At 40.1% G+C, this 24,117-nt stretch overlaps 3 protein-coding genes across 6 annotated transcripts in view; all 3 read right to left on the reverse strand.

Moving 5' to 3' along the window:
- Positions 1 to 132: 132 nt before the first annotated feature.
- On the reverse strand, positions 133 to 9,089 carry LOC144059987 (acetylcholine receptor subunit alpha). The gene is made up of 9 exons (XM_077579029.1): positions 8,725 to 9,089; positions 6,977 to 7,119; positions 6,848 to 6,892; positions 5,609 to 5,718; positions 5,057 to 5,252; positions 3,476 to 3,713; positions 1,924 to 2,147; positions 1,237 to 1,473; positions 133 to 1,161 (listed from the first exon to the last, which is right to left on the reverse strand). The coding sequence occupies exons 1-9, from the start codon at positions 8,765 to 8,767 to the stop codon at positions 1,033 to 1,035; spliced, it is 1,365 nt and encodes a 454-aa protein (XP_077435155.1). The 5' UTR covers positions 8,768 to 9,089; the 3' UTR covers positions 133 to 1,032.
- Positions 9,090 to 12,300: 3,211 nt separating this feature from the next.
- chn1 (chimerin 1) lies at positions 12,301 to 21,777 on the reverse strand. Its single transcript, XM_077579030.1, has 7 exons — positions 21,295 to 21,777; positions 20,242 to 20,326; positions 16,088 to 16,261; positions 15,930 to 16,007; positions 14,436 to 14,573; positions 14,165 to 14,270; positions 12,301 to 13,040 (listed from the first exon to the last, which is right to left on the reverse strand). The coding sequence occupies exons 1-7, from the start codon at positions 21,544 to 21,546 to the stop codon at positions 12,869 to 12,871; spliced, it is 1,005 nt and encodes a 334-aa protein (XP_077435156.1). The 5' UTR covers positions 21,547 to 21,777; the 3' UTR covers positions 12,301 to 12,868.
- Positions 21,773 to 24,117, reverse strand: part of atf2 (activating transcription factor 2) — a 34,949-nt gene continuing 32,604 nt past the window's right edge. For all 4 annotated transcript variants that reach the window (XM_077579026.1, XM_077579023.1, XM_077579024.1 and 1 more), the window contains one exon: positions 21,773 to 22,137. In XM_077579026.1, coding sequence (XP_077435152.1) covers positions 21,773 to 22,137 — 365 coding nt within the window. The remainder of the gene's footprint in view (positions 22,138 to 24,117) is intronic.

A 24,117-nucleotide genomic window follows, 5' to 3' on the forward strand; every position in this document is an offset into this window, starting at 1 on the left:
TGAAGTAAAATTTTCTATAAGGTTTCATTTGCCTATTCATGGTTCTCGCTAACCATAATTCACAATAAGATGGCATTTGGAACACCTGCATTACTCATAATATCCAAAGCATACATAAAACATGCAGAAATAGAACGTCCTCATAAGATTTATTGTAATATGTTAACTTGTATTACATCACATCAGTTGCATAAAAGCACCAAAAACTACTCTATCGTGATATACAATTTTCCACAATGATAATGTAAAACATAAATACAGCAAACGGAGGAACACAAACAACATGTGAAGAATCGTTTCATATTGAGCAACAATGAGGCTTTTGGCTTCAGCAGTCATTCTCAAAAATCTGGTACGAGGTCTCCCTCTAGCGGTATATGGGGGGGTAAATCACTGCTTATATACACTTTAGTTGTTCAGTAGCCTGGAAATCCAGACTCACTCGCATTTCTGAGGCGCGACAAACCTGAGCTAACAGACGGTGGACTGAACCAATGAGCGAAGAGCGGACGTGACGTCAGAAAAGCGACTCGTTGAAGTCTTTTATTTATTTTTGTTTTTGCGGAGACGGAGTAAAACACAAACATGGTTACTAGCTAAGAGAGACAGTAGTGAATGACGTCGTTGTTGAAGGTCGTTGTTGAAGGTCGTTGTTGCGGGAAAAACATAACTGAAAAGTGACGTTGCTCACGAAGACGACGTCACGCAAATAGACGAATTTGAACGGGCCGTCCTGTTTTCCGACGGAGCCGAATCGCTGTTTATGGCCGCCTGTCCAGAACCCACTCTCTTTTTTTTAAGAAAGTGGGTGTGGCTTCCCAGGCTAGTTGTTCAGTACTCTATTAATTTTTAAACATAACAAATTTGCATTTAATCTTTAAAAACTTGTTTTTAAACACTTAATTTAATTTACACTTTTTTTAATTTACTTTGGCTTAAACATACTTTATTGTAATATATCATCTGTTTCATTTTTGATTAAACCTTACTTTACTGTATCTTAATGTTGGTCCTGATTGTCGTAGCACCGATCTAGAGCATGCTGAGCTCAATGAGACGTCCGGCAAACACTCCCAACGTGCCGATGAGACACACAGCCATGAAGACGCACAGCAGGATATGATCCAACACCATGGCCACAAACTTCCACTCCTCAGCAGCCTGGACAAAGTCAACAATGGGACACTTGTCTCACACACAATAAAATGATGCTACTAAAACAACCGTTGGCATTACATTGTTGGATTCTTCGTCGGATTTCATCGTCTCGGCGATGTACTTCACTCCTTCGATGGCGCTGCGGACGTCAGGGTTTTTGGTTATGGGTGACTGGTAGGGCACAGCTGAGGCCTGGTTGCCGGAGATGTCTGAGATGTCAAAGTCGCCCCCGTAGATGTTCTTCACCGGCTTTTCCTTTCCGGGACGCTTCATCGTTGAGAAGAACATGATGTTCGGGATGGTTTCGATGAAAAGCTGCTCCCCCAATGAAAATAGAATCATCATCATCTTCATCATCAACAAATATTCAACAATTACTTTACTAACCAAATTGTTAGCATCAGTACACGATCGCGTATAACATACGGTATTAATTACAGAGGTGGCAATTCCAAGTCCAAAAAGTAGAAACCCTGCCACAGTTTGGCTTTAGCCCCAGGTGCTAGCTAGCTAGCTTCCCAAGTGCTTGTTTACCTGCTAAGGAGCTAGCTAGCTAGCACCTGGGGCTAAAGCCAAACTGTGGCAGGGTTTTTACTTTCTGGACCTGGATTTGCCATTTCTGATTAATTATTATTTTACTCTATGGTAAATCCATATTCCACTAGATGGCAGTATAGCAAAAGGATAGACGTTATCCCCTGTACAAATTTGCACATTCATACAGTAGCTAGAAATACTAAAAGTAATCTCTGGTCATCCGCTGACCTTTCGAACCCATTCGGGCATGGTGTGCGTGCTCGGGGAGCGGTGGTGAGTGTTGATGACGATGACGGTGATGATGATGGAGGCGATGACGAAGACCATGGTGAAGAGCATGTACTTCCCAATTAGCGGCACCGCGCTGGAGGTGGACGGGATCAGCTCCACGATGACCAGCAGGAAGACGGTCAAGGAGAGCAGGACGGAGATGCTCAGGGTCATCTTCTCACCTGGATGACACCATTTTAAATTGAGCAAGCTAAAAAAAAAATGTGGCTAATGCTCATATCAAGAAATCACATTTATTACTGGTAAATCACAAAGCTTGCCACTTCCCATGGTTTGGCAGTTATGACAGAGTGTATTTTGGCAGCAGCTACGTTCGAACCAGGGCTCAAGTGATGTATTATACATGAAAGCGAAGGCTTGCTTTCAGACATGACACACAGAGGGACGCTGGGTAATGAGGCAGATGTACACAGTGGGAGCAGGGCCAGATGTGCACAGCAGCAAAGCTGTTTGAGTAGTAGTCGGCGAGACCTCAGGCTGGCACTTGCAAAAGTCAGGACGCTGATTTTGCCAACAAGGCATCAAATGATATCATGGAAATGTTGCACATATTGTAATTACTTTTTATTCAAGTCTTGTGGTCGGATATCAGGGCTGAACAGTGTAGTTTGATTTTTGATTTATAGCTGGTAGAATTTTGTTTAGTTGCTTGCAGTCAAAGTTTTAAGCAAGTTAGCAACTCTAACTGAAGTAGATAAATAATTTGTCATTCATATTAATTCATGGTTTATTCACCTTTATTTTAGCATAAAGCTAACCTATAAGACAAAACAATTTATGTATACTAATTATGGTATCGTTTATTGTAATGTAATTTAATTTATTGTTTGTGTTAGAAAAATACAATATAATAAAGAGACATACATTTTCAAATCTACAGAAAACAAACCAGCAATAGTTTCTATTCCTTGATTAATTGGTAATTTGACATCTCAAATTATGGGTGTTCTCTTGTATAACTGAACTGGAAAATAAGCTTTAGTTTTATTCACAAATCACCATTTGTCCTATCCACAGATTTTTTTTGGGTGGGGGGGATGGAATCCGCTATTATTCGATAAAAAAAACCTTTCCAATTTGCTATTTTTGTGCGCTTTCTGAAACACCCTAAAATGCCACAGGATGGCGCCACAGTCCAGTTTAATACAATTGTGGTGTTAAAGCGCCAACTTGTGGCATATTAAGGACAAGGAACTATGTTGAAGTGGGGGGAAGAGCTTCTCTTCCACACGCCAAAGCATGGTCGTCTGATGTAAAAGTAGTGCTTTGGCTTCACCTTGTGGTTTCTTTAGATATTTATAAATGTATTTGTTGGTTTTCACTATTTCATAGTGGGTAGATAGCTAGGATTGTATCCCTATTTAAAATAGTAAAATCAAACGATTGCTACCTATGACTTCATATTTTGTCCCTGATATATGGAACATGTTGTTTCATTTTGACACAATGTAATTATTAATAAAAGCATGTAGGACGCGAAGCGGCTTACCAGAGTCTGTCGGCAGATAGAAGACAAGCCCGGTCAGGAAAGAGAAGAGCATGCATGGGATGATGACGTTGACAATGAAGTAAAGCGGCAGCCGCAGCATGAGGAAGTGGTAGGTGATGTCCAGGTAGGGGGTGTCCGGACAGCAGGCGTAGTACACCCAGTGTTTCCAGCTGCGGAAGTCTTTCATCACCCACTCGCCACTCTCCATGAAGTTACTCAAGTCCGGGCGATCGCTATCCTGGAGAGACAAAGCAGCAGATGCAAGATTTGTATACAGCAAAAGTTCAGAGATATTTTTAAACATAAAAAAAAAAAACTGTTTTACTTTGATACAAATCTAGCCCTACACCTAGAAATGGACACACAAAGAAAACACCGAAGAGAGTATACTAGAATATTATAAATTGGAATATCAGCCAACAAACCTTTAAACATTTTGAAAGGCACACAAATAATTACTATTAATGGATTCTTTTAACACTTTTTTTAAGGTAGCTGTTGACATCTAATGTGTTCTTGCATCAAATTATCTCATTAATAGCTCAGGAGAATTAAATTACATAAGACCAAGGTGATTATTGATAACAGAGAAGTTAACATGTTTTAAAAGGTGTGTTTTAATATGATTAATTAATAAAGTGACCTCCTAGCTTTGCCTTAGGAAAGCTAACAAATGCTAATAAACAATCCAAAACGTCATATAGCCTACAGGCTACCATCATTGTTGTTGTAATTTTTTAACACAAGCGTTCATATTAATATCACTGCAGATAATTTTCAACGTTTGTCTTAAATTAAAGTTAACAAAGGCAAATAAACAATTAAAAACGTCATACATGGGTTAACGACTAGCAACAGTGTTGCAATTATTAAAAAAACAAACAACAAAAACATGCAAACAAATGCTAATACTCTAGTCAATTCTAAACATCATATACGGGCTAAGAACTAGCGTCAGAGTTGGAATAAAAAAAACTGTTAAAGAAAAACCATTCAATTTGAAAAGAAGGCGTTTATATTAATATTACTGCAGAGAGTTGTGACGTCCGTCTGTCTCTATGCAGATTAGCATGGATGTATTATACTGCCCCCAGGTGGCCATGGTGTGCACATCAGAAGCAGAGGCAAACATTGAATTCATTACATTCTGTCAAATTATGTATGCAAAGTGTGTAATTATTATTATGTATGTAATTATTGTATGCCGTTTAATTTTTTTTTTAAATTACTTATAATATAACAGCGATATTTTTCTTATCAAAATATACATTATTGGCTGGAACAGATTATGGCATTTGACTTGCTGTGGTGACCCCAGACAGGGAAAGCTGCTTTATCTTCTCGTAGAAAATGTTGGTAATAAAATATCTATTATTTTTAACCATACTATACCGATCATCTGAATGGGTAGTTTTTACCCCTTGTTGAATCAATGTACTGGGTCTGGATATAAATAACCCAGCATTGGCTTGGTCCCTTTTCAGGCCTAGTGCTGGGTTAGCTATTTCACCCAATTTGGGTTTCATTTAAGCCAGCAGTTATAAGTGCAGTGGAAACAAAATTTTGAATTTGTGACATTACAGGATTGACGACGACCAAGTTCCCGTCATAGGTCCAAGTGCCCAGTTTCATGCTGCAATTCTGCAGGTCGAAGGGGAAGTGCAGCACAATGATCTCGCAGTAGCTCTTGAAGATGGCAGGAGGGTTCCACGTGATCATTCCCGTGTGCTCCAGCAGCACTTTGGTCTCATGCACAATGGCAAAGTCACCATCGGCGCTGCGGGCACAACAAAAAAACCACGGCCAGCGTCAACATCATTATTTGAATGATAACACGAGGCGACACGAGGACGAGCCCGGGCTCCGCTCGTCGTCGCTTTGGCAGCCCAGCAGGTTGTCGGGGGGGGGGAGGGGGAGAAAAGCAATGCTACGTGTCAGACGTAGCATATGGAGTATGTGCATGTGTGTGCGAACCATCTCCGACACTATATTTAGCCAGATGAAACCTTACCCGAGCTTCCACAAGCGTATTGGAAAGAGCGCAAACGCGACTGACAGGTGTTTCGCTTGTTTTCCGGAGATCACTCAGCTCACGGTATAGATCACATGAACAGAATCAAAGGCATGACATACTTGTTGTAGAGCACCAGATCGGGCCGCCAAATGTCAGTGGAGGGGATTCTGATCTTTCTGATGCCACCGTAATCCTCTGGGTTCCACTGCAAGTTGACATCTTTCCATTGCTGGAAGAGAAAAGCAGGCAATGCAAAGTTGAGCAAGCACATACGGATCCACTGCTGATTGTTAGCATGTCTATGACGTTTTGCATTGTATGTTAGCATTAAGCTAGTGGGGGGGGTGTTGCTTTGTTGTTTTTAAATTTAATTAATACCTGTTTTGTGTTTAGTTTGATAGGAAACTTCAACTGAGAATGACATTTAACAGCTTGAATCCTTATTTTGATTAATTGTTCACTACTTGCCAAACTGCTGCTATGGTGGGTTGAATTGAGTTCATTAAGGGTGTGCCAAAAAATCGATTCTCATAAGAATCGCGATTCTCATTTAGTAAGATTCAGAATAGATTTTAAATGTCCCAAATTCGATTTTATTTAAATTATTTTATACTGTCTTGCCTTTGTCTGTGTGTGCCTTTATTTGGAGCGCTGTTCATGTTGTACCCGGTTTGGCCATTGAGGGGCAGTGTGGTTCCACAGTCACATTAGAGAGTAGAAGGAAAAAGTCACGATCAAGTTATTCCAATAAAAGTTTTTTTTTTCTCAGCGTGGAAGCGTTCTTTTGAGTGATAAAATGCCGCGAGTAGCGCGCTAATTAGCATTAGCGAGTCAGACTGGAGTAGAATAACAATACACGTACAATTCCAATTCCATGCACATCTATAGATTGAAGCAAAATCATTGTCAATCAAATCATTTCGAATCAAAAATCGCTCACAATCGAAAATCGATTCTGAATCGAATCGCAGACCCAAAAATCTAAATTGAATCGAATCGTGATAGTTCATACATCGCTCAAATCTTAAGTTTGTAGGTAAAAGTTAAACATTTTAGCAATGAATCATGACTACAAATACCTCTTGACATTTAATCATTGTGTGATTTAAAAAAAATGTTCCTCCATTTTAATGGTGCATATTATTAGCATGACTGTCTCACAAACTCGATTACAACACAAAAGGTAGTTTGTTGCTATATGTAGGCTACTATTTCATATTTTCTCATTTAAAACAATGTTGCCTCTTTAAAAAAAAAATCTGATTTTATGCCCCCTTTGATTAACACTCATTTTCAGTTTACCGTGTCTTACCTAGATCATTTATTTAAAAAAGAAGAAAGAAATGAAGTTCTCAAACCTGTTTGAGTCGCACATTGCTGCTGACAATCTGGTTGACTTCATCCTGTGGATACAATGAATATATTCAGACAGCTGATAAAAATCGAAGCAGACTATTTTTTTTGGGGGGGGGGTCCTGAAATCTTACAACGCTGATAAGCTGGATGAGCTGCAGGCCCACGGTGACGACCACAGGGTCCTTGAAGTGGCTGACGGGCCGGACCACCTTGTTGTAACCAGTGAAGAGGGTTTTGACAAGGCTGCTTTCATCATCGGAAGCCCAGGTGGCAGCTCCGGAAGAAAAAAGAAAGCACACGGGACGCTCTCATGGGCTTGTTTACGAAGGGATTACCAGCAGTCGTATTTAACAGCATGATGACTCTTGTTTGGGGGTTGCTTGTAATTGTGTTGGAAAGAGATTATGTTCCCTTATGAATGTGACAGAAATAGATGTGACAAGTGTCAGACTGACGCTTAGTAGCCTACTACGTGTGTGTAGCCTTTGTATGCGCCGTGTGTTGAAGTGCACTTAATGGTGATAATGTTATAAAGCACATTTTCCTTAGGAATGAATTTGAGCTGCATGTGGAATGCTAAAATGCTAATGTTGAACTGCTAGCTAAGGTTTTCTGGTATTTCAAAACAAAAAGTAACAAAAAAATGTTTCCCAAAAACGTTGTTTGGGTTTTATAGGATAGGCTTACACTACAATAAAGTCAATTTAACCATGAATTAAAAAAAAAAAAAACAGCTTATCTACTTCAATTTGAGTTGTTAACTTAATTACACGTTGACAATGCAGTCTCTTAGCATTAGCTATGACAACTTCACAAAATTCTTACACACAAACATTAGCTGAAAAGCTAGCTAAACTTTGCTTATATTAGAAACACAATTTCAATAAAGAAAGGATTTCTAGGTTAGGTTCAATTTGAGTTGTTAACTTAATTACACTTTGACAATGCAGTCTTTTAGCATTAGCTATGACAACTTCACAAAATTCTTACACACAAACATTAGCTGAAAAGCTAGCTAAACTTTGCTTATATTAGAAACACAATTTCAATAAAGAAAGGATTTCTAGGTTAGGTTCAATTTGAGTTGTTAACTTAATTACACTTTGACAATGCAGTCTTTTAGCATTAGCTATGACAACTTCACAAAATTCTTACAAACAAACATTAGCTGAAAAGCTAGCTAAACTTTGTTTATATTAGAAACACAATTTCAATAAAGAAAGGATTTCTAGGTTAGGCTTAATTTGAGTTGCTAACTTCCAATTTGTCTTTCGGCGTTAGCTATGACAACTTCACAAAATTCTTCCAAACAAGAGTGGCACGAACATAAGGCAGTAGACCTAAATCATTTTGACTTTAGCTTTTCATGCTTCATAAAACAATGATATGTAAACATGTGAACTACAATTAAAATTAAAAATCACACATAAAAATTGCAGCCTTTGCAGTTTAAAATTTTAATTCATTACATTGTGATGTCGATGTAAATTATATTAACTGTTCAACCCTAATAATGGATATTCATTCCCCTCCACAGCAATGTCACAATATTTCTATTTCTCAGTTCACCTTGATGGCAAGGTCATTTTGCAAAGACATATTTGAATGGTTGGATGCTTCAATTGGAAAAAACTATTATGAAACGTCGGGACCGAGACGTGCTGACAGATGGGGAAAAAGATGGAAAAGCCAAATGAGGAAGAGTGCACGTGCCCTTGTCACTCAAATAGCAACATCGCTCACTAGTTTTGATTTGGCTCAGGTTGCAGTCTCCTTGGCAGCCTCTTGAATATGTATTAATAACGCGATTTTTTATTTATTTATGAAAAGCTAAAAACAACAGCAAAAGATGCAATCGATTCAGTTTTTCAGTTCTTACCTGTCAGGATGGTTAGGTGAAAAATGAGCGCTAGCACACTCATTGTTGTCAATCAGTCCGCTCATCCAAAAGTCCTCTCCAACTTCAGCACGTTGCCTCTTGATCGCTAGAGAATTGCGAAGGTTCGACCCTGCCTAAAACATTCTTTCACACGTGCGAAAGACACGGAGCACATGCGGCGCCTTCAGCGAGCTCGATCTTGCCAGCGGCCGTGTTGTTATTGTCCCACAGCTGATGGCTGAGTGAATGGCCGACATGCAACTGCTTGTTACATGAGAGGGACGCATTCTGTGTCGCGCCTCACGAGATCAACATGCCACAGTAATCCATCACTAAAAACCCACCGCAGCGAACTTGACGACCAGTGCACAACTTCTAGGAGACGCGATAAATAACCACAGTCAAGGTAACACACACAAAAAAAAAATACGTTGTACTGCGGTAATTTTTTTTACTTGAGATTGTAATTTATCAATGGCGGGCCGTGCACCACCTCTTCTTACCACTAACATGTCACAATTACGATCAATATGTACACAAAAAGTTCAATATAACAGCTCACAGCTGCGCCACGAATGTAATATGGAGCAGTTCAAAATCAGTATTTATATAATATTATGAAAATAATATGTATAATGTAAATAAGATGTTTAACTACAAGCACCTCCCAGAGAGTTGTGAGGATAAATGCTAGCTGTCTAGCTAACTGGCTAGCTAGCTGCCTGGCTGTTTAGATTGTTTGGTTTGGTGTAATATTTTCTCCGAAATCATAAATGGACATTTCTTTTGATATTGATTTTATTTTCATTCTTATTTTGCTCGTTAGCTATCGTTTAGCTAGCTGCCTTGCTGTTTAGCTAGCCGTCTGGCTGTTTAGCATTTAGCAAGCTGTCTAGCTAGATTTGGGTTTGGTATACTGCATACAGAAGTCATAAATGTGCATTTCTTGTAGGATATTAACAACTGTTTTAATTATTTTGAAATATAAAACAAACAACTTTTATATATCCCCCCACCCCATTTTCTCTTGTTGGAGCCACGGTCTCCTGCGCTTGCTCGCCACCTTGGCGCCCCCGTGACGGGTCAGTCAACTCAATATCCTCGCACCGGCCGTGTGTTCAATCAACTGCTCGCTCAACCACAGGCCTCATTCATCTCACTTAGGGCCAAATCACCATTTTGGCAACGTTTGAATTAAGAGAGATTTGCCTCAACCCTCCCCCGCTCTCTCCAAATTTACACCATCATTTCGGAGTCTTTGCGACACTGACAAGTGGGCATTGAATGTGCGCACTTGTTTAGTAAACATGATTTTACAACCCATTTGCTTCTTCGCCTTTAGTATAAAGTACCCATATATTTTTATTTTCTAACCTTCAAATTCCAGTTTGTTTGCAATTTTTTATATATTCTCAGTACACTATTTTGTGTTACAAAAGCCTGCTAGCTTAATGATAGCACTCAATGCAAAGCATTGCACGAAACTAGCGCCACTGCAGCAAAAATTTGAAACAACTTATAATAAAGATAAGGAATAGCAACACATGTATACAGCACATACAACAATATAGTACACACAGGCATATATTCTTTATCCTCTGTAAGAAAGGACTAACATTATTGCATCCTCTTCTTTGCGTGTCATCACCAGTTACATGTTGTATTAAAAAAAATGACATGTAGTATCTTTGTATGTATATTATAGGAGCCCCTGGTGGCCAATGCGCGCACAGCAGATAAAATCAAAGCACCCCGGATTTTAATGTTTCAAGTGGCCATGATAGAAAAGCAGCTTCAAACACAACTTTGTCTAAAAAAAGACAAAGAAAAAAGGAAGCACATTTTACTTAACCCGAAATAAACATTTTTCTGCTTAAACATTTGTGATGAGTCATTGAATTTGAATAAAAATAACATGTAATGTCTGAAGAGGACAACAACTAAACGTGCTCGCCTCAATGAGCAATAAAAATAGGATGTGAATACGTTATCTAAACTAAAGCAACGTGCAGCCATAGAAACAGAATAAACCGCATTTGTAAATCTATTCAGCATGGCCAACAAAGGTCACTTATCTCATGGATCACAGCTCTTGAAATGAACTCTCATTCATTACAACGGGGCCCATCTAGCGTAGACAAAGCAGCGGCCAACCGCAAACTTATCACAGCATCTGACCCGGTGATGAGGAGCTTGATGGCGGCGCGTCGATGACGCTATGATAAATTTGGGGGATGCTAAACGCTTGGATGGAAATCCAATTTTTACGCTGCACAATCAGCAGGAGACAAGTGAGGGTTTTGGGCTCACATTAACCCGAGGTGACGCCGGGGCCCGACAGTCGACTGATTGGATGTCAAGCGCTGATTGCGTCTTGGTTGCTTTGTGGGATGGAACAAAAAAAACAAAACACAGGAGAAGCGACAGACATGAAGGCAGGACAGAAAAATGATTTCATGAGAAAATCAGTGCGTAACCATATATATATATATATATATATTAGGGGTGTGCCAAAAAATTGATTCTCATAAGAATCGCGATTCTCATTTAGTACGATACAGAATCAATTTTAAATGTCCCAAAATCTATTTTATTTAAATGATTTTATACTGTCTTCCCTTTGTTTGTGTGTGCCTTTATTGGGAGTGCTGTTTATGTTGTACCTGATTTGGCCACTCAGGGGCAGTGTGGTTCCACGCGGTCTGATACACTGTTAAGTTGTAGCCACATGAGAGAGTAAAAGGAAAAAGTCACGATCGAGTTATTCCAAAATTTTTTTATTTTTTTTTGTAGCGTGGAGCCGTTCTTTTGAGTGATAAAAGTGCCGCGAATAGAGCACTAATTAGCATTAGCGAGTCAGACTGGAGTAGATCATTACGATTCCTTGAACATCTATAAATTGAAGCAAAAATCATTGTCAATCAAATCATTTTTAATCAAAAATCGTTCTTAATCGAAAAGCGATTCTGAATCGAATCGTGAGACATTCAAAAGAATCCCACCCCTAATAATAATAATAATAATAAAACTGTGTACATCTGCCTGCGTGCGATGAATGATGTTGACTGGCTGGTTTGAGTTTTCACACTGAATTACTGTGAGTGATGGAGGAGTTTAGGCACAGTCACATGGTGAGACGCTTTTAGGGACAACCTGTCATTGCCATTAATTATGCATAACTAAGGACAAACAGCGCCTTTCCCAAGGTTACCCTGCAGCCAGCTGCAACACACATTAACCGCATATAAGACATTATTGAGTTAATTTGTGTTCTCAAAGCTAGTTTCAGTGAAAGTGCAATCAGTTTTGTATGAGAAATTGATGACATGATATATATAACCAAAGAGCAGCAATAAATGCTTTATCATTGTGCAATGAAGAGCATTGAACTACCAGCAGGTCATGCGCAACTAATGCCATCTAGGGGTGAATGGTGATATAACAACTTAAAGCTAACATATAGCAAAAAAAAAAAAAAATCTCAGTTTTTTATTTGACTTCTTTGAAAACAATTTTTGCCTGCTTCGTTCCACATTGAATAGTTTAAATCAAGCGAATTCACTCCACTCACAAATGCATGTTTTATCAGTTTAATAAATCAAACTGATCATGCACAGGTTGTGTACAAATGAAGACCGTACAAAATTAATTCACCAACAATGCTGTTAACAGTACAACAAAAAGTCAGGCAAAAGCACCAGTGTGTACACATTGACAGGAAAAGTCTGAAAGGCTCGTTCAACAAACAGGTCATAAAAAAATAAGACATTGTAAAAAGTACCTCCAAAATCCACCCCCCCCCCCCCCCGAAAAATCAGTAGCTTATTTTTAGTTGAATCAACAATGTTGACAACGTGGACTAAATCTATCACAGCACAGACAAAAAAAAAAAACGAAAAAAAATCACAATCTTTCCACATGCTGAGATACAACTACAAAGCACTGATGCATGCTGGTATGTCAGCTTCCCGCATAAATTCCCCCGACAGAAATGGGGAGGCATAGAGTACAGAGTGGAAGGTTCACCATCTATACCTCGTGCATACAAGGGACGTTTCAAAAAAATGAATCAATTCATTCAAATCTCCGATTTTTTATTATTTTTTTTTGTCTTCTGGCTTGAGGGCTCGCTTGCAACACTCGGTCAGAAGAGGACGTCGACGTTTTTAATGAGCACCTCCACCACCTGCCTCTGGTAACGGATGTCATTGAGGGCGGTCATGGCGTCAAGATCCGGGGTGCGCATTAGGGTGGGCCCGAAAACAATGGCCAGGTTCTCGGCGTTCATTAGGTTGCATTTCTCGTTTTGGGTCACCCTGAAACATCAAAGTTGCAAGTTTTACGAGCTTCTTTAACCTCGCTGGACATTCACAAATAAGTATTTTTACACACATCAGCAAAAAAAAAAAAAAAAAAAAGAGTAAAAAATCTGGTAGATATATAAAAGTCATTTAAATAAATTGTGGGCCACGTTTGAATTTTTTATTTTATTTTAAATATGGACAATTCATATTTTTCCAATCTACTACATACTTACATTGTATGTTAGAGCAGTATCAGACCCATGTCTGCCATCTAGTGGTGAATGGTGACATTACAACCTAAACCTACATTTGCGGTTCGGCACCCACAGATTCACATATTCTCAGATTAGTTTTAATTTTTTACTGTTCTTATCATAAAAAAAAGAGAGATTAAAAAAAATTATAAATATTTATCTAATTTTTTTTGTTCAAAATCCCCCCTAGCACCTTTTTTCGTTGAAAATATATATTGAGTATTCATCAGTGTTTTGTGAAGCATTTTTTTGTTTTGTAAAATAAATGAATAAATAAATATTGAAAAAAAATTTTTTTCTTCACTTAACCACCCCCCCCCTCCCTAAAACTTTATTTATTTATTTAAATTAATCAAGCGGCCACTCAGTGTGCTGCCCTGTTCAAGGGCAAGACTGATAAGGATTTTTTATTGTATTTTTTATAGCCGATTCAAATGTTTGGCAGAATAAAATTTTGATAAGCAATTGATTGATTGACTAATCTAAAAAAATATATATATATATATATATATATATATATATATATATATATATATATATATATATAATGACTTAAGTGACTTTGTTTGGGGTCCCTTAAAACCTACAATAAAATATATGATTTACAGTCAGAACATTTCACTGTTTTACAATACTTTACTTTTTTTAGTATTTGTTTATCTTTAAAAAATAAGAAAAATTGGCCAATTTTTTGTGCCATTTTGTTTTTTTTTGGGGGGGGGGGGTAATGTACTTTTCTTTATTTTATGAGTAAAAAAACAACAACAAAAAGGCTAATATCAGCCTTTTCCTTTCTCTGCCAGCGACATATAGTGACAGGCAGAAGTATTAAAAAATCAATATGAGCCATAATTGTATTTAGGTTTTGCTTTTATTGCTCACCTTTTTAAGTGCGCCATGAGATACTTAAGAGTTTCGTTGTGGGACGAGGGCAGCAGCGCCAGCGCCTCCCGGAAAGCTTCCAGCTTCTTGTCCGGGTCGGTGAGCTCTGACGGATGAACGACATAATGCTTAAAGTGGACGCAAATCAATGAAGCTCTTTCCTGCCGGCCGATGAAAGCCATTAGCCTCCCAAAATGCGCATTACAGTAAACACGGCTGTCAAATATCGACTGGATTTATTTCTGCGAGTATGAAACGTGGCGAGACTCACTTGCGGCCTGGATGAACCTGGGGTAGGCGTCGTACGAGATGACGGGGACGGGCAAATCCCGCAGGTAGAGCTTGAGAGCGCCGGTGATGATGTTGATGTCTTCGTAGGCTTTCACCGAGATGTCCGTCTTCTCGCCAGCTGTGGGGATGACGATGCGTGATGGGACAGCGGGCGGATGGAACGAGGAAAAGCGGGGAAATGAGAAGCGCTTTTTCACGTGGATGGTTGAATAACGCGGCATTCTCAACAGGGCGATGGCGTGGTGGCGAGGGTCTGCTGAGGTTTGACGGCAACTCTCGGGCCGTGGCCTACTTGTGCCGGCAGGCTGAACATCACAGCGCTGTGAGCTGGAATGACACTCCGTCACGGGTGAGCTCACGCATGCCGAGCCGGGGAGAGTCCGCTGCTCCAGTTAAAATTCACGCCGCACACATCTGATTTTGAAAATTCTTTTTTTTTTTTTTCCTCACGTGGCTTGTACACCTTAAGCATGTTTTTAATTCGACTTGTTGCCGGCAAAGCTAACACATGACGTTTAGTGTATATAACACAGCATTACTTTTTAAATGTGATATTTATAAACCTTACTTGAGTGCTTCTCAGTTATATTTTTTGTCATGCCCCCTGGAAGAAGAAAATATTTCACACCCCACAACAATAAATAGTCTAATTTGTCTATAAAAACCTCAGCAGATAAGCCAATACTTCTTTTGTGCTCAAATACAATGAGAGCGCCACTGCCACCTACAGTAGCGGATGTACAATTACACTTTATTCTAATACATGTTCTCTGCGGTCGTACGCACATTCCTGGCATTGCACCGCTTTTCCTCAAATGATTTTTTTCACAAGGGCGGACCCCCCCCCCCCCCTTGTGAAAAAAATCGTTGATTGGTTGTAATGTCATAATTTGATGTCATCGATCAAATCCGTGAAATAAAACTGGATTTTCTGTGCTGCTGTTGTTCATAATTCCTAATCCAATTATTTTCTAATATTTATAAATATGTTTTTCCAATGTTTTGAATCTTTATCAGCATTTATGGGATAATTTGTAGGGTTTATTATTATTATAATTAGTTATTTTTTTCCCAATGCAATTCAATGGGCGTCTCTGCAAGTCTCATTGTTAAGCAAAAAAATAATATTATTAATCATTCCAAATGAAATCTAAAATAATATTATATCACATGCATAATATGGATCAGTGTATTAATTTTCTAGTCTATAAAATATCATGAATTATAAAACTATTTAAATGAGCAATAATAAGTGTATTTTGTAGCTTCTCTCCCTTCCTGGGCTTCGTGTCAACAGCGCATGTGAGGGACGCTCGGCTGTCACTCCCAGAAGGCCTTTAATCCTTTCAAACGCGTCACTTTCTAATTAATCTCACGTGAAGGTCATCGTCGTTTTGAGGACGTGCATCCATGAAAAGTCAATCGGTCTCGTCGGTGTGAGTAGCCGAAAAAAAAAAAAAAAAGGCAAGCTAACCTTTGTCGAACGCCGTCTTGACCTCTTCCACCGAGTCGCTGAATCCGGATATTCTGTAGAGACCTTCCGACGTCAGTCCTGAAGGACAAAAAAAGACGGTTGAGAAAAATTTGATCCTGCCTTTTGGTTGTCTGCGAAACCCAATGAAAGACCCTCACCTCTCGACTCGATCTCTCGTATGCACATGTCGACCACCATGGGTCTCGCCGTGTTGTGAGCGCTCACCAAAGTGGTGAGGTCGCAGCTGTACACTTTCCGGATGTGCCTCAGACTGGGCTTGCAGTTGTCGGGAACCAGAAGCGAGCACTGCTTGTGGACGTTCACGCCGCAGTCTACAACAGAGAACGCGGGGACGAGAGGGTTTGAGAAGCGCTACGGGGCTCATTTACTCCTCCGCATTGTCCCTTTGTCCGGCCAAATAATAGATCTTGTTGATGGATTCTTACAGTTCATCAACCTAATTGAGCTTTTGTATTGATTCAAATTCCAGCGTGAAGTAATCGCCGGCTTTATTGTGTTTAGGGCGGCATAAAAAAACAACAACAAAGGGCTTAGTCTTCTCAATCAATGTGTGCAACCCGGAATGTCATGAAGCCCCTCCCCCCTGTCATGCACTTCCCTGCAATCATTACACTAAACAGCCTGGAGTTAGTGTACCTCGATGGCTGTATTGGATCGCTCGCTTCAAACAAGCAAACATGGTGCATCAGCATTCAGCTGTTATGCTGCAGAACTGACGTTAGCCCCAAAGTGTTAAAAGATTCCCCCCCCCTTATGATTAAGGTCTTTTAGAGCATTTGTATGATCATTTTTTGTTCTTTTAGTCAATTTATTTTTATTTCTCTGCTTTATTCTGTTTTTACAATTCCTTATTCTTTTGCTTTTAAATGAATGTTGTTTTGTAACTACTAACTCTACAAGTAGAGCAGGGGTGCTCAAGTTTGGTCCTCGAGAGCCCCTATCCAGCCTGTTTTCTATGTTTCTCTCCACTAACACACCTGATTCAAGATCAGCATTGTTCTCAGGCTTCTACAAAGCTTGCTGATTAGCTGATCATTAGATTCAGCTGTGCTGCGGGAGGGGAAACATGGAAAACAGGCTGGATAGGGGCTCTCGAGGACCGAACTTGAGCACCCCTGAAGTAGAGTATTCACAGCAGAGGGCATACGTGCTTATATACATTTCAGCATCATAATGGGTATCATCGAGGGCAAAGCTGTTTCCGGGCAAGGTCCACTTTGCTGGGTGAACGAGGGACCAGTGGAGAACAGGCAACGTGAGAAACGACACGCCTGTCTTCGTAACAGACGCACGCAGCGAATTATAGGAGCGTTAAAAAGGACGAGAAGCGGAGGCGGGCTCCCACTGTTGAGTTCAATTTTTTTTTTTTTCAAATCCGGGCTCACGCAGCAACAATGGCAGCGGAAGCAGCAATTCAGCCGCTGCAGGCTACACAAGACCTACTTTTGCAGACTAAAATGGAGCAGCTCCTCCAGCTCTTAGATCTTTTGACTCCTCTAATTTCAAAGAGGTTTTCATCTGCGTGCATTAAAAAAAAAAAAAAAAAAAAAAACATTCCACCCACTGCTAAAATGTCTCTTTTTCCTTCCTCCAGTCTGCACCTTAGAGCTTCTCCGTGCACAACCTGGAGACATTATTTAGATGAAGCGGGTCTCAAGAGAAAAGGATGCAGCGTTTATATGCATTGGAGCTGAAATGTAATTACCTTAAGAGATGATTCTCTTAAGGGTATCTGACAGGCAGTATAATAGAGGAGGCATGTGTCCATGTGTGCACATTGAAGGCCCGCGAGGGTCCCAGGTGGGGTGAGGGAGGGTGTGGAGGAGGTCCGAGGAAGACCATCAGACATGGGGATGAAATTTTACTACACTGTCAGCAGTTTGGGGCTGGTTGCTATGGCGAAGAAGCTGCAGGCTGCGTCTGCTTAGTGGTGACTTCTTCCACCAACTGACGTGCACTTGTTTTGGTGCTTGTGAGGTTTGATAAATAATTCATATTTAATAAAAATTAAAGGATGAGGCCGTGCCGGCGAGCTGATTGGCGGAAGCGGCCGCGTTAGAATTTGTGTGGAAACGGAGACGCTTTCCCTCGCTCTGAGCTCGGCAGCTCATTAAAGAGACATGCCAGCTTTGTTTTTCCTTCACGGGCATGATGAGATGAGGCTGGGGGGTTTCTCGGAGGGTGGGCGGGTGATGGTGTGGTGGGGGGGGGGGGGGGGGTGATGAGCAAATGTGGCACAACAAGCACCAAAGCAAAGGCTGGCTCCCTGGAGCTTGGCCAAAACAGTTGAGCTCATACAAAAGGGGGAAAAAGGGGGCGGCGGAGCACGTTTTTTTTTTTTGGTATGCAAATCTGAGCGCCATGAGAGACTTTGCTGTCCTAGATTCTGGCGCTGGTGCTGGTGCTGGTGCTGGAGAGTGAAGGAATGGCAGCAGCAGTCGAGACTCTCCAAAGCCAGACTGCAAACATGCGCGTCTTTAATTTGCTTGCTGTCAACTTTCAAAATGGACGCATTAACAATTAACGATCCCGCCGACACCGAGTGTACGTGTGACACATTTTGTTTCATCAATAAAAGATCAAAGAGGCATCGAGAAGAACGTGAATTTTAACAGCTAGAACTAAACAGAAGCAGCATCGGGAGATTACAAAGTGGCAACGGAACTTTTTTTCCACTTGAAAAAAATAGATGATGAATTTTGATTGAATTTGTGAGCATGAAATAGAAACAATCGAACACGCACACATCTAGGCTAAAAAAACAAAACAAGTGGATCAAAAATAACCCAATTTGGATCAAAAAGGGACCGACCGATCTGCTACTTGGGTCAATTTGCCCTGACTTTCTTTTTTCTTACTTAAAAAAAATAAAATAAAATTATATACAAAATTATATTTCCCCCCTTCAATTTTTCGATTGGGTCGAAATGACTTAATGATCTAAATTGGGTTATTTTTGACTCAACTACTTCTAGAGTGTAAAAACAGTTGATTGGGCCAAGTTGACCCAAAAAGTGGATTTGTTTATTTTTTTATCCAAATTGGGTTATTCTGACTCTAGACTGTTTTTAGACTGCAAAAACGGCGGATTATTGACTTAATTTTGACCCAAATGTTTTTACACTCTTCAAAGTAAAAAATAACCCAATAGCTGTTAAAGTTGTTAAAATTCACGTCCTTTTCGATGTCTCGTCTCATGTTTTATTGATGAAGTATAAAGTGTGTCACACATACATTTGGTGTCAGCAGGCGCTTTGGCATTAATTAAGACTAAAGTGAGTTAAAAATAGCCCAAGTTGGGTCAAAAAGGGACTAACCCGCTACTTGGGTCAATTTGACCCAGCTTTCTGGGTTGTTCTATACAAATTGACTCAATTGATTGGGGTTGGGTCAAAATGACCCAAATATTGGTTTGATCAAATTTTTGATTGATCCAATTTTTGATTTAAATTAATTTTGACTCAACTGTTTTTAGAATGTAAAAAGAATGAGTTATAGGGTTATTTTTGATTCAACTGTTTTTTAGAGTGTAAAATCAGTTAAAACAAAAACAACCCAATTTGAGTCAAAATATGGACCGACCTGCTATTTGGGTTAATTTGTCCCAACTTTCTTTGTTGTTTTATATAAAATTAATTTTTTTGGGGGGGTTTTGGAGTGGGCCAAACTGACCCAAATAGTGGATTGGTTTTTGACCCGAATTGGGTTATTATTATTATTATTTTTTACTCCAACTGCTTTTAGATTGTAAAAACAGTGGGTTATTTGTGACAAAACAGTTTTTAGAGTGTAAAAACAGTTGGGTCAAAAATTAAACATTTATGGATACCAATGGGACCAACCACAACCTGGGTCAATTTGACCCAATTCCTTGGTTTGAGTTTTGTGCAAAAAATAAAATAAAAACCCATAAAAAAATACAATAAAATAAATGTTGGGTTATTTTAGAGTGCATATTAGGTTATTAAATAGCTCCACTAAAATCATTGGTATATTCAACTATATCAACAAAAAAGAGGAAAGTAAAAGTTTGTTTTTCCTTTTCAAAGACAGCCCCCCATGTTTTCAAATGAACTGAAATGCTCGCAAGCAATTGATGTTACATCATAGTAACGAAGCCCTCATCCCACTCCATATTATACAACCCCCTAATCCAATGTTTTCACTGTTGGGATTGTAGATTAAAAGGGAAATAATCCAGCTCCAGATGTACTAAAAACCAAGTAACCCATATACAGAAATGCTCACTTTGTAATCAGTGAAGAGGCACGCGAGCAATTGGAAACGGTACCTGCACACTTGACCCCCTGAGCCATCAGCCCCCACATGAAGCTGGCGCAGTGATTGCACCAGTGAGGCCCACGGAAGGTGTGCACCTGCAAGAGATTACAATATAAAGACTTTGGTTTGGTTTTCATTCTCTTGTCTTGGTCAGAAGTACTTATTTGTTTTTGTTATGATCTGCAATTGTCAGTTCTATTGCTTCCCCTGTGAGGAACGGAGGATCCATTTTGAAGACCCGCCCAAGTTACCAAATATGATTCTTTGCCCAATACATACAACTACGAAAGAGGTTCAAACAGAAGCTTGTGGTGATGGCAGTAATGAGTGTCAAGTCTTTTGCCATGGTAGCACAGTAGGGTGGTGGTGGGCGGGGGGTGGGGGGGGGGGATGACACTACCCTAACGTGAAGGAAAATTTGCTATGGAAACAGGCAACTCCACCAGGTAGCAACAGCTAGCCAATCAGGAAGGCCCCCCGGGAGCCAGAAGCGGCAGTTTGAGGCTTCGTGTTAACAGACAGTCGCTTCGGCACGCAAATGAACAACTAGGATAAGTCGTCATAGTCGTGTCAACAACAGCCTCGACTTTGAAAATGCATAGACCTGCCTGAAGCTGGCATTGGAAAAACACATTTATGTGGCTCCCTCTGGCTTTTAGATGCGGTGCTTTTCCTGGTAATGGCCTTTTAAATACAGGAACTACGCTCATTACATTAAAAAGGAACATTTAGTAATAGATGGGAACAAAGGCGGCGGGCAAAAAGGGCGGCAGCAGTTCAAAGGCTTCCTGGTAACGTTTCGCTTCCTGCTCTCATTTCCAAGCATGAGCAAAACAGAACCGCAGCGCACACTCCGGCGCAGTTTTCCCGACTCCATCGGCCTAATCTCTCCATCTGGCACTCAAATTAACAGCACGCGGATTTTCTTTACATGGGACAGTTGTTTTTAATAACCACCACCCACCCCCCCACCCCCGCCCATCCTATTTTGAAGCGTGAGAAGCTGCCCTTTGGCCACACGTGATGAATGTTTTGAAAGGTGAACGCCACATTCCCTTCTCACCTTGAAGTTGTGGACTTTCTCCGTTACGGCCACCCGCTCGGTTTCCTTCAACGAGGCTCTCCGGACCAGAGAGGTGAGCTGCGAGTAGGCGAAGATTTTCAGCGGCTGCCAGAAGGTGGCGGTGGGTTTCTCGGGCCCCATCCTCATCCCCAGAGCGGCTGCCAAAATCTCCTCCTGATTGTCCTCCCGTTTGGCCTTTTGGACCACCGACTTGTCCTCCTTGTGAGCCTCATAGGGCTCTTTGGACGGCATCCTCGGCTCAAGTGAAGAGACGGCCCCGAGGTCCGAACATGAAGAACGCAAGTCGTTGCCAAACAATATCAAGATGAAAAAGACTTCAGCCAATCCAAACGAGAAGAGTCCTGGTAGAGCAGTCACAGAAAAAGGACTTGGATCACACAAAGGTTTTCCGACCAAAACCGCCTCAGCTTCTCATGTGGCTCCCTCGGAACGTATGCAGATGAGATGTGCGGCGGCGTTAATCCTCTCCTCGCTGCGCTGAGCTGATATTCTCCCTGCAAGCGAGGCAGCGCACTGTTTGGATGCTGTCAGGGCAGGCAGAGCGAGGGGGAGGAGCACGGGGGCGGATCCTGTAGTAGTCACGGCTGATTAAATGGATCCCACCAGCCAATGGCGGCGCGCATTCATCGGCCGGGGTGGCTGCCCCCCACCGCCCCCCCCCACGCGAGCTATCGCCGTCAGATAAGCGAGCGGGGAAGCTGGACTGGTAATGAGCAGTGAATGAGTCACGCATCGGCACTGAGTGTGCCACAGCAGTGGGGCCGTTGAGGGGAGAATTGATTTTGGAAATTGCCTTGTCACAACAACAGCTAATGAATGGACCTGAAATTGTGAAAAAAGTGTCAAATACAGTTTGACCACAAAAGAAGAATGTAGACAGTGCAGTGAAAGTAAAATGCAGTTTCTAAATGATGATTTTATTTATTATGGTTAATATTAAGCGCTGCATTTATTTTAGGACTGGCAAAATTAAAGCGTTGGAGATTAACTCATTCACTGCCATTGACGGCTATAGACGTCAAAAATTCATTTGACCTGTTTCTATTAGTTTAATTTTTTTTCCCACTTTTGCTAACAAGAGTATGAAAACCTAGTTTTTTTTATTGTACATTTAGAACAGATCGCCTGACACCCCTAATTTTTAATAATCTTTTGTCTTTTTTTTTAGCGCGTCAGGCGATTACATTTTTTAATCGTAATTAATTGCATGACTTCAATAGTTAACTCACGATTAATCACACATTTTATATCTGTTCTAAATGTACAATAATTGTATCTAGGTTTTCATACTCTTGTTAGCAAAATGTTAAACTAACTGAAATAGTTCAAATGAATTTTTGACGTCTATAGCCGTCAATGGCAGTGAATGAGTGAAAAAAAAACACCTCAGTTTTCTTTACTTCCTGTTACAGCCTATATAACCTGCAGCCAAAATGAGCAACTGGGGAAAAACACGGACTATAAGTAATTTATTTTCAGTTTTACTTTCTTGACACTTGTTGGAGAAATCTCAAGTAATTTGCACCCTTTTCACAGCCCCCCAAAATTAGCATATTAGACTAATATGCTGCAGTTGTACATCTTTGGCGTTATCATCTCAGAGCAACATACCCGGGCCAAGTTCCCTCCACAGGGCCTCGCAAATCAAATCCTTCTTGTGGTCACAACTAAACCTGGAAGCGAAAAAGAATGGCCCGTAAAGCTGAGTCCATTTTGATCGTTTTGCTCAACCCTTGAGGAATTTTATTCAAGGATCAAACAAAGCTATTGAAACAGTCTTTGATTCTAAATATACCTTTCTATTTCATCATTTTACATCAATTACATTTCCGTTACAAGCTTAATAAAATAATAATAAAAAAAAGAGTAGTTTAAAAATGTGATTAATCGCGATTAATTGATAGGTTAAAAACAAATAATTGCTTGTATCTCAATTGAACTTGTACATAGAGTGTGATATTGCATTCTTTTGCACGAATGGATAAATGTCTATCCTCCATCTTCCTAGAAGAGCAGAAGCTAGACTACCTTTTTGTCTGTATTCATATTTTATAGGTGTAATGGCAATTTTTAACAAGAATTGTGTTCATACACTACACTGTATATAGGACAAGCATACATAAATGATGATCTTACTTCAAAATCTGATAGCACTACACCGTTTTCTGTTAAAAAATGTATACCCGACATGTTGTGCTCTGCTCGGACATGATGCGATTTGTTACCTCTACTGTTTTGCAGTCCAAATGTTTTCTCCAGCTTTATTGTTCAATACCAACACAACATTGCAAATGAAAATGAGGTATCAAATATAGCATCACCATAGCAATATGGGGGAACGGATTTGCAGCCTCCTGCTGAAATTCACACTCCCAAGTCAAATTGTGAGTACGCCCCGGTGTCACGGAGTCCATTTCAGACAGTGAAGGTGTAATATTCACACTTAACTCATTCACTGCCATTGACGGCTATAGACGTCAAAAATTCATTTGACCTGTTTCTATTAGTTTAATTTTTTTTCCCACTTTCGTTAACAAGAGTATGAAAACCTAGATTTTTTTATTGTACATTTTAGAACAGATCGCCTGACGCCCCTAATTTTTTAATAATCTTTTGTCTTTTTTTTTTTGTTTAAATTTCGTCAGGCGATTACATTTTTTAATTGTAATTAATTGCATGACTTCAATAGTAACTCCCGATTAATAACACATTTTATATCTGTTCTAAATGTACAATAATTCTATCTAGGTTTTCATACTCTTGTTAGCAAAAGTGGAAAAAATGTTTAACTAACTGACTTAG

This window comes from Vanacampus margaritifer, chromosome 11, assembly GCF_051991255.1.
Source record: "Vanacampus margaritifer isolate UIUO_Vmar chromosome 11, RoL_Vmar_1.0, whole genome shotgun sequence".
Lineage (NCBI taxonomy): Eukaryota > Metazoa > Chordata > Actinopteri > Syngnathiformes > Syngnathidae > Vanacampus > Vanacampus margaritifer.